General features: G+C 40.0%; 1 protein-coding gene across 2 annotated transcripts in view; it reads left to right on the forward strand.

Moving 5' to 3' along the window:
• Positions 1–10,407, forward strand: part of RAB22A (RAB22A, member RAS oncogene family) — a 92,438-nt gene extending 82,031 nt beyond the window's left edge. For both annotated transcript variants that reach the window (XM_004482348.5, XM_023585707.3), the window contains exon 7: positions 3,208–10,407. In XM_004482348.5, coding sequence (XP_004482405.1) covers positions 3,208–3,305 — 98 coding nt within the window. In that variant the 3' untranslated portion in view covers positions 3,306–10,407. The remainder of the gene's footprint in view (positions 1–3,207) is intronic.
• The last annotated feature ends 3,366 nt before the right edge of the window (positions 10,408–13,773 follow it).

Below are 13,773 nucleotides of genomic sequence, written 5' to 3' on the forward strand. Positions count from 1 at the left end.
CATTTATTGACGGATTGCCACTGACCATAGATTATAGTTTACATTATATTTTACACTCTCTCAAACAATTTTGTAAATTTTAACAAAATATATGATGGCCTGTATCCATCATTACAGCGTCATGCAGGACAATTCCAATGTCCCAAAAATTCCCCCAAATTACACCTATTTTTCACTGTCCCCCCCCCTCAGAGCCTCTGGTGGCCACTGCCTTTATATAATGATACAAGCTCTTCCCTTGCTAGAATGACAAGTCTATAGTGAATAATAGTAAGTCTACTTTAGCCCATTGTTCATTTCCCAATCTTGAGGATTTGGGGATGGTGATGCCCACTCTGCCTCTGATGGAAAGGGGGCCTAGATCCCATGCGGGCAGATGGACGGAACTATCTTGCTTGCAGTTGCAGACTCTCTCTGTTCCTTGGGATGGGCCTTTGTCCATCATCATCACCTTATTAGTTGTCCTGGTGAGTCCAATGAACTGGAGAGTAAGTATTGCAACTCTGCTGAGATTCAGGGTCCAACTGGCAAGTCTCTTTGACATGCAACTATCAAGTACAGTAGTAACTGAAGGTTCAAGTAGAAGGGGCAGAAGAGCCATGTGTGAGGATCCTTATTTTCCTTTATGATTAGTACTTTTTGGTTCCTGTTGAAGAAATCACTGCCTGCCTGCTTCCAAGTCATGAAGATGTTCTCCTCTGCTTTTTTGTGAAAATACAGTTCCCCAAAATTTTATGTCAAATTTCAGAGATGACTCTGTGATACCAGCTGCATTTTCAGTATCCATTTGAGAAATGTGTTACGACAATAACTTTCAATAAAGCTTTGAAATAAATATATAATGAATCCATAACAGTATCTATTTGAAAAGTATTTGTAGGACTTACAAGGGCACATTTTTCCAATCAGTGTTGGAACCAGGCTCTTTACTACCCACATGAATTTGCAGATTGTTCGTAATGGTAGCAGCTCTAAGGTTGGTTGCCAGGGTCTGGAGAGCTGGCAAAGCTTCCATTTTAACCTTTTTACTGTCGAAAGATGCATGTGTTCATTCATTCAGTGTTTACCTCTGTGCCAGGTACTGTGCTCAAGAGATACTGGAAACAGAAAAATAGAGATTCTCTTCCTTCGAGGAGCTTATGGTTTAATGTGAGAAAGATAGTCTTGTATACAAATGTCAAACAGTGCACTTCTGATTCTGGTTTCAGACAGTGTCTGAGATGTTGGAGATTGTTAGGAAGTGGGAGGGGATCAGAAAGCTTTGTAGAAGAGACAACTCTTGAGTTATCAGGTAGGTAGGTGGATTGGTGATTTAAGGTTTCTGTTGAAATTGGCATTACGCTTCACAGAGCAGTAAAGTGAAACCTGTTCATCCTCATACATTGTTGGTAGGAGAATAAAGTGGCACAGCCTCTTCAGAGAGCAATTTGGCAGCATCTGTCAAAATTTAAATTGCACATCCTTGCATTGTGCTGCCTAGACACTGGGAATACAATTTATGTGTCAGATAAATATCCAGGAGTAGAGTAGCATGACCCAGTCACTTTACTCCTGTTAATTTTATCTTACACATGCACATAGGTTCGCAAAGATAGATGTCCAAGGATAGTTTTTGTATTGTTAATAACTTCAAAATACTGAGAACAAAATAAATATCCAATAGTAAATAGTAGGGGAATGCTTAGATAAATTATGGTGAATCCATACAATACAATATATAAAGCTATTAAAGGGTAGCGGATTTGGCCCAACTCATAGGGTGTCCGCCTACCACATGAGAGGTTCAAGGCTCAAACCCAGGGTTTCCTGATGCATGTGATGAGCTGGCCCACACACAGTGCTGATGCACGCAAGGAGTGCCATGCCACGCAGGGGTGTCCCCCCTAAGGAGAGCCACCCAGTGCGAAAAAAGAGCAGCCTGCCCTGGAGTGGCACCGCACACATGGAGAGCTGAGGCAGCAAGATGACACAACAAAACGAGACACAGATTCTGGGTGCTGCTGACAAGAATACAGGCTGACACAGAAGAACACACAGTAAATGGACACAGAGAGCAGACAACGGGGGGGGGGAATAAAAAATAAATCTTTTTTAAAAAATAAATAAATAAAGCTATGAAAAAGAATGAGGCAATTACCATACCTACATGGAGCAATCCGTAAGATATATTAAGTGAAAACAGCAAAGTGGAGAACAATATATACAGGTTTTGGTGTGGGGGTGGTGGTGATAGGATAGGGATATGTGTTCACGTGTGCTTTTTTATATCTACCTACCCCTAGAAGCTGCACAAAAAAACAGGTCACAGTAGTTGCCTCTTCTGTAGACACAAGGTCAGGCATGTACTGTTGGATTTTAACATGCGTATCTGTTACCTACTCAAAATGTTTTTGACATGTAATTTTTTTTTTTTTAAGATTTATTTATTTATTTCTCTCCCCTTTCCCCCCGCCCCAGTTGTCTGTTCTCTGTGTCTATTCTCTGCGTCTTCTTTGTCCGCTTCTGTTGTTGTCAGCGGCACGGGAATCTGTTTCTTTTTGTTGCGTCATCTTGCTGTGTCAGCTCTCCGTGTGTGCGGCTCCATTCTTGGGCAGGCTGCATTTTCTTTCGCACTGGGTGGCTCTCCTTATGGGGCGCACTCCTCGCGCAGGGGGCTCCCCTACGCGGGGGGCACCCCTGCGTGACACGGCACTCCTTGCATGCATCAGCACTGTGCGTGGGCCAGCTCCACACGGGTCAAGGAGGCCCGGGGTTTGAACTGCGGACCTCCCATGTGGTAGACAGACGCCTTAACCACTGGGCCAAGTTCGCTTCCCTGTAATTTTTTTTAGTTAAAAATATTTTACTAAATGCAGTGTGATGTCCTAAATTAGATACTGGGACAGAAACAGGATGGTGACCCAAATCAAATCTGAAGTTTAGTTCATAGTATAGTACCAATGTTGAAGTCTTCACTTTGGCAAATATCCTATGGTATTGTAAGATATTAATATCCAGAGAAACTGAGTAAGGGATATACGGGAACTTGCTCTACTGTCTTTGCAACTTTCCTGTAATTTATGAATTATTCCAAAGTGAAGGGTTATTAAATGTTTGTTTTTTTTTAATGAAAACGTGTCAGATTGAATCTGCAAATTGTTGTGTCTGAGAATGAACAGATTTGGAAAGTTAAAACTCATCCCCTTCCTTCCTGTCATCTTGGTTTAGGTAGAAGAATTCCATCCACTGATGCCAACCCACCATCTGGCGGTAAGGGCTTCAAACTCCGAAGACAGCCTTCAGAGCCAAAGCGAAGCTGCTGTTGACCAGCCTCGGCCTCTCAGATCTGGTGAAGTAGGTGGTCCCGAAGGCTAACTGGAGGGTCGAGGCCCCTGCTGCCAGTTTTCGCCAGTCTTGGGTCATATTTGTGCTTAAAAGGATTCACAGAAATTGACCAGATCTATTCTCTCTTTGAAGATGCTTCAGTCTTTGGACATCTCTTGGGTAAAGAATCTTTGGTGTATACAAAGGGACTGCATCTCTGGTTTTTGACATTGCTGAAAAGGAATGTATCGTATGGATGGTAGAATTACATTGTTGAATAGTTTTGTAATCAAGATTTTATGTAACATTTGTAAAGGGAAAATTAGCACTTTTGTGGTTCTTAAAGGGAAAAGAGAAAACTTTGTGGAGATTATGATTTCCTGGGCTTCCCATTACCACTGTTAGAAGGAGTTAGACTATTTAAAATGTGGTAGTGTATTGAAAGTGGAGGGATGACAATTGTTACTTGAAGCTAACATGGGTTATTTTTAGGACCAATAGAAAGGATTAATGCCCCGCTAGCTCTGAAGCACTCACTTTGCATTGAAAATATTAGCCATGAATACATACAGTAAATTAGCAACAAAAACAACAGGTGTGTAGCTCAGTCTTGGTTTGCATTCTGAGTTTCTGTCATGAACATGTCCCCAGACACATACTGGCACCTTTTAAAATAAGCTACCATGATCAAGATGGTGGTGATAGGGAAGCTGTCTGGAATAAATTAAATTTCCTGTGTTCTCAATTGACTGGCAGTGGTTTAAAGAAGGGAACAAAAAGGAAAAGAAAGTCTTGTAGATGCTGTCAATTTTTTATTTAACCAGATATTTTGGTGGGAAAAACAATTATCTGTTGCTTAGCATATGTAAAGTTGTAGTCTATATTTATGAGACCAGTGCGTAAAGTATTATAAATTATGTAAATACATTAATAAATTCTAAGTTTCATTCAGTACTCCATTTAATCTTGCACCCAGTCTTGCGTCTGCCCAACCATTTCTCAGCCTGTCCACAGGACACACTCTTTGAAGCACATTTATGTTGTGGGAGCGCAAAGAACACTTAACGTACAGTCTTTAAAGGCTTCTCTACCTTCCTTCCCACCCTCCCTTTTTCCCTCCCAAGACCCATCTGGAAACCATAATAAAGACATACGCCACCTTGGCAAGCTTGACTGGCCCTCACTAGTCTTAGGGTAAAAGATGAAGCTCCCAGCTCCAGTCCTTTCCCTGGCCTTGGTAATCAGTTTCTTTTAGCATTTGTAACTGACCTCCGATGACTGACCAAATGTTTGAAGGATCTTTCCTTGTTAACAATTTAGCTTATCTTTCAGTTTCCTACCCCTCCCCCCACCTCTGTTGAGTAGTTAACACTCTTTTCCCTCAGGGAGGCTAATGAAGTTTTTAATATAATCTAAAAATAAAACACTGACTCGAAGTTGGTGAAAATTTGTTCCTGGTCTAATTTGGCACCCTTCCAACCTGAGTATACTGTAAGGGAAAGAAATTTACAAGATTAAATAGGAAATGGAACAGCTTGAATTTCAAACTAAATTGTGTTTTCAGAGCTATCCTTCAACTAAACAGTTGAAACTTTTAAAAATAATTATTTCTTCATGCCCCCCACTTGATATGGATAGGTTTTAATGGGAAAATTATAACTCAGATTAAGTTTTTTAAAAATACCCTTTTTCTTGTATATCTTAAGCATTTGAAATTGTTTTTTTTGAAAAAAACATTTGAAATTGGTTTTTTTCTCTTATTTGGAATCATATAGGAAAAATGTAGCTAGTAACATTCTAAAGTTGTTATGTTTAAAATACATGTGGTTTATTTATCCCCCAGCATCTTGCTTCTTTCCTAACATTAAATGAGCAGGCTTTAAGGGAAAGGGTGCAAATCCAAGGGCTGGACTCTTTATACCTGAAAATGCTTTGATTTTATTTCCTACATATCCAGATGAATCCAGGGCATCTGGCCACCGCCCTTGTATGTTCCTAGCATGCCCTGGTATGTCCCTGCTGGGCCTCCATCTCCACGACAACAAAATAAAAACAGAGATTGCTTGGCTCATTACCAAAATGGTGATGCATGTGTGGCCCTTTCTGTCTTAGTTCACCAAAAGATGATGCAAGTCTATGACCCTTACATTTTTTCCACCAAACGCACCAGTTAATATAGATGATTTCACAGTGTCTCAGTGCCCGGGGCAGGCCAAGGTGCTGCCGTGACTCTTCTTGTTGGTAAGACGTCTGAATGTCTTTCATCTCATTGTGACATTTAGTCCGACATCAGTAGATCTCTGCAACCATTTGCAGCTGATTTCTCTTCAGGATTTCTCGTCTTCCCTCCCCCATGTACAGAGTGATTTTGTTTTGTTATAGCCACATGTTTTATTAACAGAATAAGTGACCTGTAGTTTGTGCCACATTGCTATGTCTCATGCATTTCTGGGGCCTCTTCTCTTTTCCCTTCATTTTCATCAGTCTAAGAAATTGACAGGACACCATTTCTCATGTATTTGCTCTTTTTTTTTTTTTTTAAATGCTTAACAACGGCAACAAAACTGTCATCTCGGATCCATAATCACATCCTCATTGGAAAGGGGGAAAACGTTTTCATTTATTTTGTTTGCTTCTAAAATCCAAAGATGAATGTTAAAGTCAGAAGCAGTGTTTCATTTTGAACACACTTTGGATTATTAACTTGACTAAGCAGTGATCTAATACATGTTCCATATTTTGGTTATTGTTATTTTTTGTTACAAGAAAAGGCTAGGTTTCAAAGGAATTGAGACATAACCCATCTATAAAAATCTTCTTTAGGTTTCCTTAAGATACAAGACCATTTTTTTAAACTTTGGGAACTGAAAAGAAGAGAAAATCATTAATTGGCTGCAAGTGTGTATTGATTCCTTTCAGAGCAATTGAAGTAAGCTCTTTGTAGGTGTCCAGTCCTAGAAACTGTTGGACTCCAGAAATCTTTCACCTAAGTGTTTTCTGGGTCTTTGATAATAATTAACTATCATTTGGTAATTTAACGAACATAAAGAGTATGATTAAGTGTCCTTCATATAAACTCTCTTTAAGAAGTGATTGGGGAGAAGTACCCACTGCCAGCCCTTCTGGTTCTGAGAAATTCCTGTCACTTTCCTGCAATAGCCAGGATAAATTCTACACAGAGCAGCTAAAAGATTTTGTTTCTTTTCAAATATCCGTTTGTGATTTTCTTCAAATGACTTCCCCTGGATGCCAAACTATGCCTTGGAAGGATGGAAACTTTTCTTTAGAAGCTTGATCTCCTTCTGTAAGTGGGCTGGTGTACTTCTTGGGGTTATCAATTTTCATCATTTTTAAATATATAAAGGGAAAGAAAACCACATTCTTTTAATTTCAGAAATTCTCTTAAAGCCTTACTATTTACCTCTGTTCTATTCTCAAGGAGGAAAATGGGCCTAGGAGGACTTCTGAAATTAAACTCTGGAAGATACAGTAATGAAAATGTCCTTTAGATCATTATTCCGTGGCCTTTCTGGAGATGTCAAGTCAGAATATCTGTATATTTTGGCACTGTGTTAAAATGGGCTCTTCCTTAGGTTTAATTCAGATTATACTGTACTAATTGGCATGTCAGACTCAGAGCTAGAAAAGGCACTTGTCATTGTCATATGCACTTTTTATATTCGGAGAGTGAGTTGCAGAAGACATATAACTTCTTTCTAGCATTTTTCACTCACTTCTTCAGGACATACTGAGTATGTGATTCATGGGCCCTTGGAGGAGATGACTCAGGCACACAGTGTTATACTTGTCTAACAGATGAGTCCCTAAACATCCACATGTCTTTATAAGGACCTGCATATGTAATGAGAGAATCCTTTCCTTCTAGAGAAAAGTTACTAGAAGCCTCTTAACTCCAGTCTGTCCTAGACACCTGCTTTAGAACATCTGGGGTGGGGTGGGGGTGCAGTGCAGGGAGAGATGGCAACCCACAAATTCAAACTGGCTCTACTCTCCTCTACTCACTAGACTGTAAATGTGCCTCAACTCTATAATCAAAGTTAGAAGACAGTGATAAGCTAATCATGTGAACTGTAAAAATCTTTTCGTATTTAAATTGGATTAAAATGGACTTACATGACTTCTGTTTACTCTTTGACTTCAAGAAAGATTCTACCTCTAAACACTTAATATTTTTTAAGGGAAGAAATAGAATGTACCTTCAGGAGTCAAGCTGTTACTGTATAGCTGCCTTCAGTTAGCTTGGTTCATCAAAACATAAAAAATGATTCAAGGTTAAGTTTAGGAGATTTTGTTAAAAAACTTTTGTGATGTTATGGTAAAAAATAGCCCAAGCAACAGCTTTATCCAGGAGATAAACATTATCCTGTGCAGTATTAGAAAAGGGGGGTGGAGGATGGAATTTCACCTAGGACTTAAAGAAACAACCTCTTCCAGTTTCTCTTGACAGCAGAATTGCTTGTCTTGACTTTCAGTAATAGAAATCCTGGCAATTTGATTATCTGATTTGTAAGAAACATTAAGGGAATTCTGGAACATCTGTCCTGATTGAAAGTCTAAAAAATCTTAGGAGGGTATTATATTTTCCAGGAGCCTCCAGTTTTTAATCAAAGAGAATGATAAGTTAAAGGCCTATTGTGATGAAGTTTCATTAGCTAATTAGTAAGAAAAGTGAATAAATAGAACCAAGAATCTCCATATTTCTCAGTTTGTCCTTCAGGTTTCTCTTAGCATATAGAAAAATCATTTACTCTCCAAATGTAGAAAGACTTTCAGAAGTATAATTGAAGTTTAATTTGATAGTTTGTACCATCAAAAAACTAATATTTGTGCTCTTTCTTTTTAGAGTATGTCAATTGTAGATATGCTAGAATATTTTCAGCTTTTAAAAAAAATTCAGAGGTTTAATAACAAAAAATCTTAAACCTCATATCTTCTCCTTTTATAACATTAAACATTTTAGATAGTAAGATTAGTGTATGTTGTCAGAGATGCTGAAATTAAAACTATGGTGACTAACAAATGAAACAAAAATTTTTTTCAGTTTGTCACCAGTTCATTTACATATCTGTACAGTGCCCAGTGCCTTGTGAAAATGCTTCATAATTGAAACAAACAAAATTCTGGGTAGCTTTCCATGAACGAGAATTCAAGTGCCAAATTATATTAGCCAATTAATGAGAAGTCCGAAGATAGTCACGATTGTTTGAAGGTGGCTTCTTTGTCCACAGTTTTAAGCTGTACCCCTCAGTGCTCTCCTTAATCATGCAGCAGAAACAAAGCATGCTAGTTTTATGGACACCAACCACTTCTTGATGCAGTAACTTTCTAGTCCTTTGTAAAGCAAATTGTTCAATGGGGAACTTTGGAGGAAATCATCTTTAAACTAGCATTTTGCACTTAGGGGCCAGTAATCTTTTGCAAGAACTAGAATTTTCAAGGAAATGCCTATAGCATCTCATGCCATGTTGTATAAAAGCTGGTCATTCCTTCTCCGAGGAGAGCCCAGAGCCCACTGGCCACCCAGCTAGAGAAGGGTCACCTCTCACTGGCAGGGCAAGCCCAGTAGCTGTCGCCATGCCTGATTCCCTTTGGAGGACACTGCCAGCCCTCTGCCCACAGCAGTGCCTGACTTTGCTCTGAGGTTTAACCCTAATATCAGTCCATTGTTAATCTTTAATGAAATTTATACTTGAATAACCAGTTTTACCCCTAAAAAACAGTTGAAAGCAGCTCCTACATATGTTTACCTCTGCTTATTTTGCATTTGAGGTTATTAACATAACTTAAGACCTTTTTCCTTAGTGTGAATCATACCCAGTGATGTCTGAGTGACCAGTTAGTTCAGTGGGGGACAACAGCAGCAACTGACTAGTCAGAGCAACTGATTGGTGGTTCTGTTTTCAAAGCATTTGTTGTACTGTGTAGACAGAGCTTCATTGCCCCAGCAAAAAAAAAATTTTTCCTCTCACCCAGCTCAGTCTTTCCATCATTTCTTTGTGAGTCCTTCATGTCATTGTCAATCATTCCTCTGACCTTCTTAAAAATTTAAAGCTTGCCTTCTCTGTGACTGAAGCAGACTTCTTGCCTTATTTCTCTTCTCATTTTGCCATGGACTCTCCTTTAGAGATACCGGCACCAGCCACCCCCGTAGTGCCCAGGACACATTTGCTGCCTTCCTGATGCACTAGTGCACTAGCACTAGAGTTTGCTCACTGTGTCCAGCCAGAGAGTTGACATACAAGCATTGCCAGAAAACATGGAGGCTGATTTCAAGTGAAGATTTCCACTGTTTCCAGAGAGGGACGGGGCAGCACTGGCTTATGGTGGTAACACAACTGACTGACAAAATGTTTTCCTACTATTGATGTCGGGATAGTTGAAGTGTCAGAACTTTGCTTAGTTTGTAGTAGAGCGTTTGTTCAAGTGTGTGATCTCAATCACAAGTCTTAAAGAGAAAAGCTATCGAGAGGAGCCTAGACATTATAAAATCTTACAAAGCTAAGCCATTGTACCAGCAATTCTTGTTTCTTCTAAGAATGTTACGCCTTTTCAAGACCTGATGCAAGGAATAAGCTATGTGTGCCTTTTAATAATAACATCTATTATGAAAAAATAAAATTAAGTTACTTACAGTTTTGGCCGCTTTGTAGCATTAAACAGCCCAAATTTATAGCCGTGGCTTCCCTGCATGACACATCGCCTGATTACCTGTGATGAAATATTGTAATGATGGTTTACCAAGCTTATATGGATGTTTGAAGACTTTATTTTTGCAGTCTTAACCTTGGGCTGGACCTAAGTCTGTGTAAACCATATGAACTCTGTACTGTTTATAGATGCTGACAAAGGAAAACTAGATCTTTTGATTTTGTGGTAAGATTTTAGATTTTTCTTTTTTTATACTTATGCTGATAGTAGATAAATTGCAAATGAATGTTGATTTGGCATAGTTTAAAATAAACTGTTTCAGCTTGAATATTCTCTATTGAACTTTTATAGAGTATTACATACTAAATCACTACAAACTGTTGATTGTAAGAAGGGGTGTAAAATTTTATTAATAAAATGCTATGTTTACAAATACATGGACTTGCCTTTCAAATGGTTTCTCTTTGTGATACAATTCATCATACATTGTCCTTAATCCAATGTTCTGAAGTCACTTCAAATGATTTTGATAGGGGGGGTGGGGGGGGTGGGGTTGAATGGGACCTCACATATATATTTTTAATGTAATATTATTACAAAGTCAATAAAAAATTAAAAATTTAAAAAAAAAAAAAAATGATTTTGATAGCCGTGGTGTCCGGTGAGTAGCGAGGTATTTGGATTGGTTGAACCAGCTTCCCCAGCCTCCTGCGTCATTAGCCTACATGACTTCTTCCATCTCCATCTCAGGACCATTCAGTATCTAAGATGGGAACCGTGCTGGAGGCAGGTCTACAGAGCCAGCAGTGACCGGTTAGAGGGAATGCTCCTTCCCCTTCAAGAAGAGAACATTGAGGTATATTGATTCATCAAAGAACTTTTCACCCACTATTTTGGGGGCTCCACCAAAGCTGCCAGTATTTCCCTCTAGGTGTTAACTTCAACCCTGGAATCCCACCATGCCATTCATTGCCTTTGAAAGTACAGCTTCATATATTGCAGAGTTCTTTTTGATACATGGCCCTTTTAGATAGAAGCACATTTGCCTATGTGCTCTTCTACATGCTGTGGGTTGTTTTAAGAGCTGGGTCAGAGTCTCATCATTGCCATTTTCTAGGCTGTGTGGCCCTAGACAAGGTACTTACCCTCTCTGGTTTGTTTCCTTCGTCTCTAAAGTAGGAGGATAATATGTAAGAGTCTGCCATATGTGGAATTTTGGTGGGGTGCTATAAAACTGGCATTTAGCACACCATTAACAAAGGGTAAGCATTCATGCACAATTTATTTTTAAAAGCCATTAGTGGGGAGCAAATGTAGCTCAAGCAGTTGAGTACCTGCTTCCCACATAGGAGGTCCCAGTCCCTCCTCAAACAAACAACAAGCAAAACAAATAGAAAGACCAGCTTGGGGAGCCAGTGTGGTTCAGTGGTTTAGTGCCAGCTTCCTGGCTTCCCACATGCAAGGTCCCGGGTTTGATCCCTGGCCCCCAGTACCCAAAAAAAAAAAAAGCCATTAGTCTCTCTGATAATCCTTTAAAAAAAAATTTATCCCCACCACCAGCCCTGTTGTTTTGTGCTTGCTGTCTGCTCTCTCTGCCTATTCTGCCCCTTCACTGTGTATGCTCTGTGTCTGCTTGTCTTCTCTTTAGGAGGCACTGGCAACTGAACTTGGGACCTCCCATGTGGGAGAGAGGCACTCAATCACTTCAGCCACCTCAGCTCCCTCATTTGTTGTGCCTCTCATTGTCTTTCCTCTTTGTATGTCCTTGTGACATCATCTTGTTGTATCAGCTCACCATGCCAGCTCACTGTCTTGCTCTCACTCCAGGATGCACCAGAAACTGAACCCAGGACCTCCCATGTGGTAGGCGGGATCTCAATCACTTGAGCTACATCTGCGTCCTGATAATTCTTTTCTGACATAGTTAACTAAATGATATTTGTTTTCGCTTATTTGGCGTTTTTTCCCCTATGTATGCCAAGTATAGAAAATGCCATTAGTCTTAAGTGTACAGCTCAATGAGTTTTTTTTTTAATCCCCCCCACCACCACTTGCACTCACTGTCTACTTTCTGTGTCCATTTGCTGCACATTCTTCCGTGTCTGCTTGTCTTCTCGTCTTCTCTTTAGGAGACACCAGGAATCGATCCTGAGACCTCCTGACATAGGAGAGAGGTACTCAATTGCTTGAGCCACCACAACTCCCTGGTTTGTTGCGTCTCTCATTGTCTTTCCTCCGTGTCTCTTTTTTATTGCGTCAGCTCGCCATGCAGGGCAGCTCACCTTTACCCGGAGGCCCCAGGAACCAAATCCGGGACCTTCCATCTGGTAAATGGGAGCCCAATCACTTGAACCACATCCACTTCCCTCAATGAGTTTTTCACAAGGTGGAGACACCCATGAAGCCAAGAAACAGATCGTTATCCTCATCTCAGAAGCCCCGCCTTGCACACTGCCCTGTCACACTTCTCCTGCTTGTGTGTGAATGTGAGGGACGACATGCAAGGTGTGGTGTAAAGCACAGACCCCAGTTCAACTCCCAGGCCTTCTAACTGGTTACATGATCAAATAAGACCATAAATGAGTTGAAAGATGAACTAAAGACAAGGGGAAATGTTTGCTACATAACATACATACCTACATATACATATATACACATATATTACATGCATACATAGATACCTACATAACAGGATGGATTAAAACCATTGTCTATTGAGTGCCTACAAAGCAAAAAGAACAACCCTCAAAAAGGGGGGAATAAAGGACCTAAATGGGAAAAAGCAATTCTCAGAAAAGGAAACAGTTAAATTAACAAAAGCTGAAAATCATCCTAACAGAAAAAAATGCACGTCGAAACAACAATGAAATAATATCTGGCTTGTTGGTGAGAGAATGAGGAAATGAGCTCTTATTTAAACCCCCCTTGGGGTGAAGGTAAGCACAGCCTCCTGGAGGACAAACCTTCCCTGTGAACCCCATCTAAAAAATCGCCCGAGGGACATACCATGGAAGAACTTGTACAAGGAGAGTCATCACAGTCTTGTTTGTAATTAACTGGCAGTTTGAGGCTTTTATGGATCCCAGAAAACCATGTCCTTAGGGCTAATCCAGTCCTTTGGGTGTAAACCTATAGTAGGTAGGATCTTTTGATTAGATTACTTGAGTGAGGTATAGCCCAGGATGGGTCTTAATCCTTTTATTGGAGTCCTTAATAAACACGGTGAATATGGAGAGAGACAGAGAGAACCCCCAGGTAGCCAGAAGCTGAAATCAACAAAACACAGAGGCAGAGAGCCACGAAGCAAGAAGCTGAAGGCAAGGAAGTGTGGACGAAGAGGGAGAGCCCAGCGGACTCTGCCGCGTGCCTTGCCGTGAGAGAAGGGAGGTCAGGAACGATGACAACAGCCAGTCTTTGGGGAGAAAAGCATCGCCTGGTGAAGCCTTGACTTGGGCACTTTCACGGCCTCAGAACTGTACATTGGCAAGCCAATCACCCCCCACTGTAAATGCCAACCCATTTCTGATATATTGCTTCCCACAGCTTTTAGTAAACTAAACACTAACTTACAGAAAAAGAATGAAATAAACACAGAAAGTTGTGCACAATATATCATTGAATGTAAAACAAACATTACACTTCTGTACACAGGGTATAGAATAGTGCCTTTTATATAGAACAAATTATGCACCTATACATATTTATGTCTTTTTTGTGTTTTTTTTTAATGTCTATTTAGTAGTTATCTCTGGAGACTTGAATGCCATAACTATCACCGTTTCTTTCACTTTCTACTTTTTT

This window comes from Dasypus novemcinctus, chromosome 24 (genome assembly GCF_030445035.2).
Source record: "Dasypus novemcinctus isolate mDasNov1 chromosome 24, mDasNov1.1.hap2, whole genome shotgun sequence".
Classification (NCBI taxonomy): domain Eukaryota; kingdom Metazoa; phylum Chordata; class Mammalia; order Cingulata; family Dasypodidae; genus Dasypus; species Dasypus novemcinctus.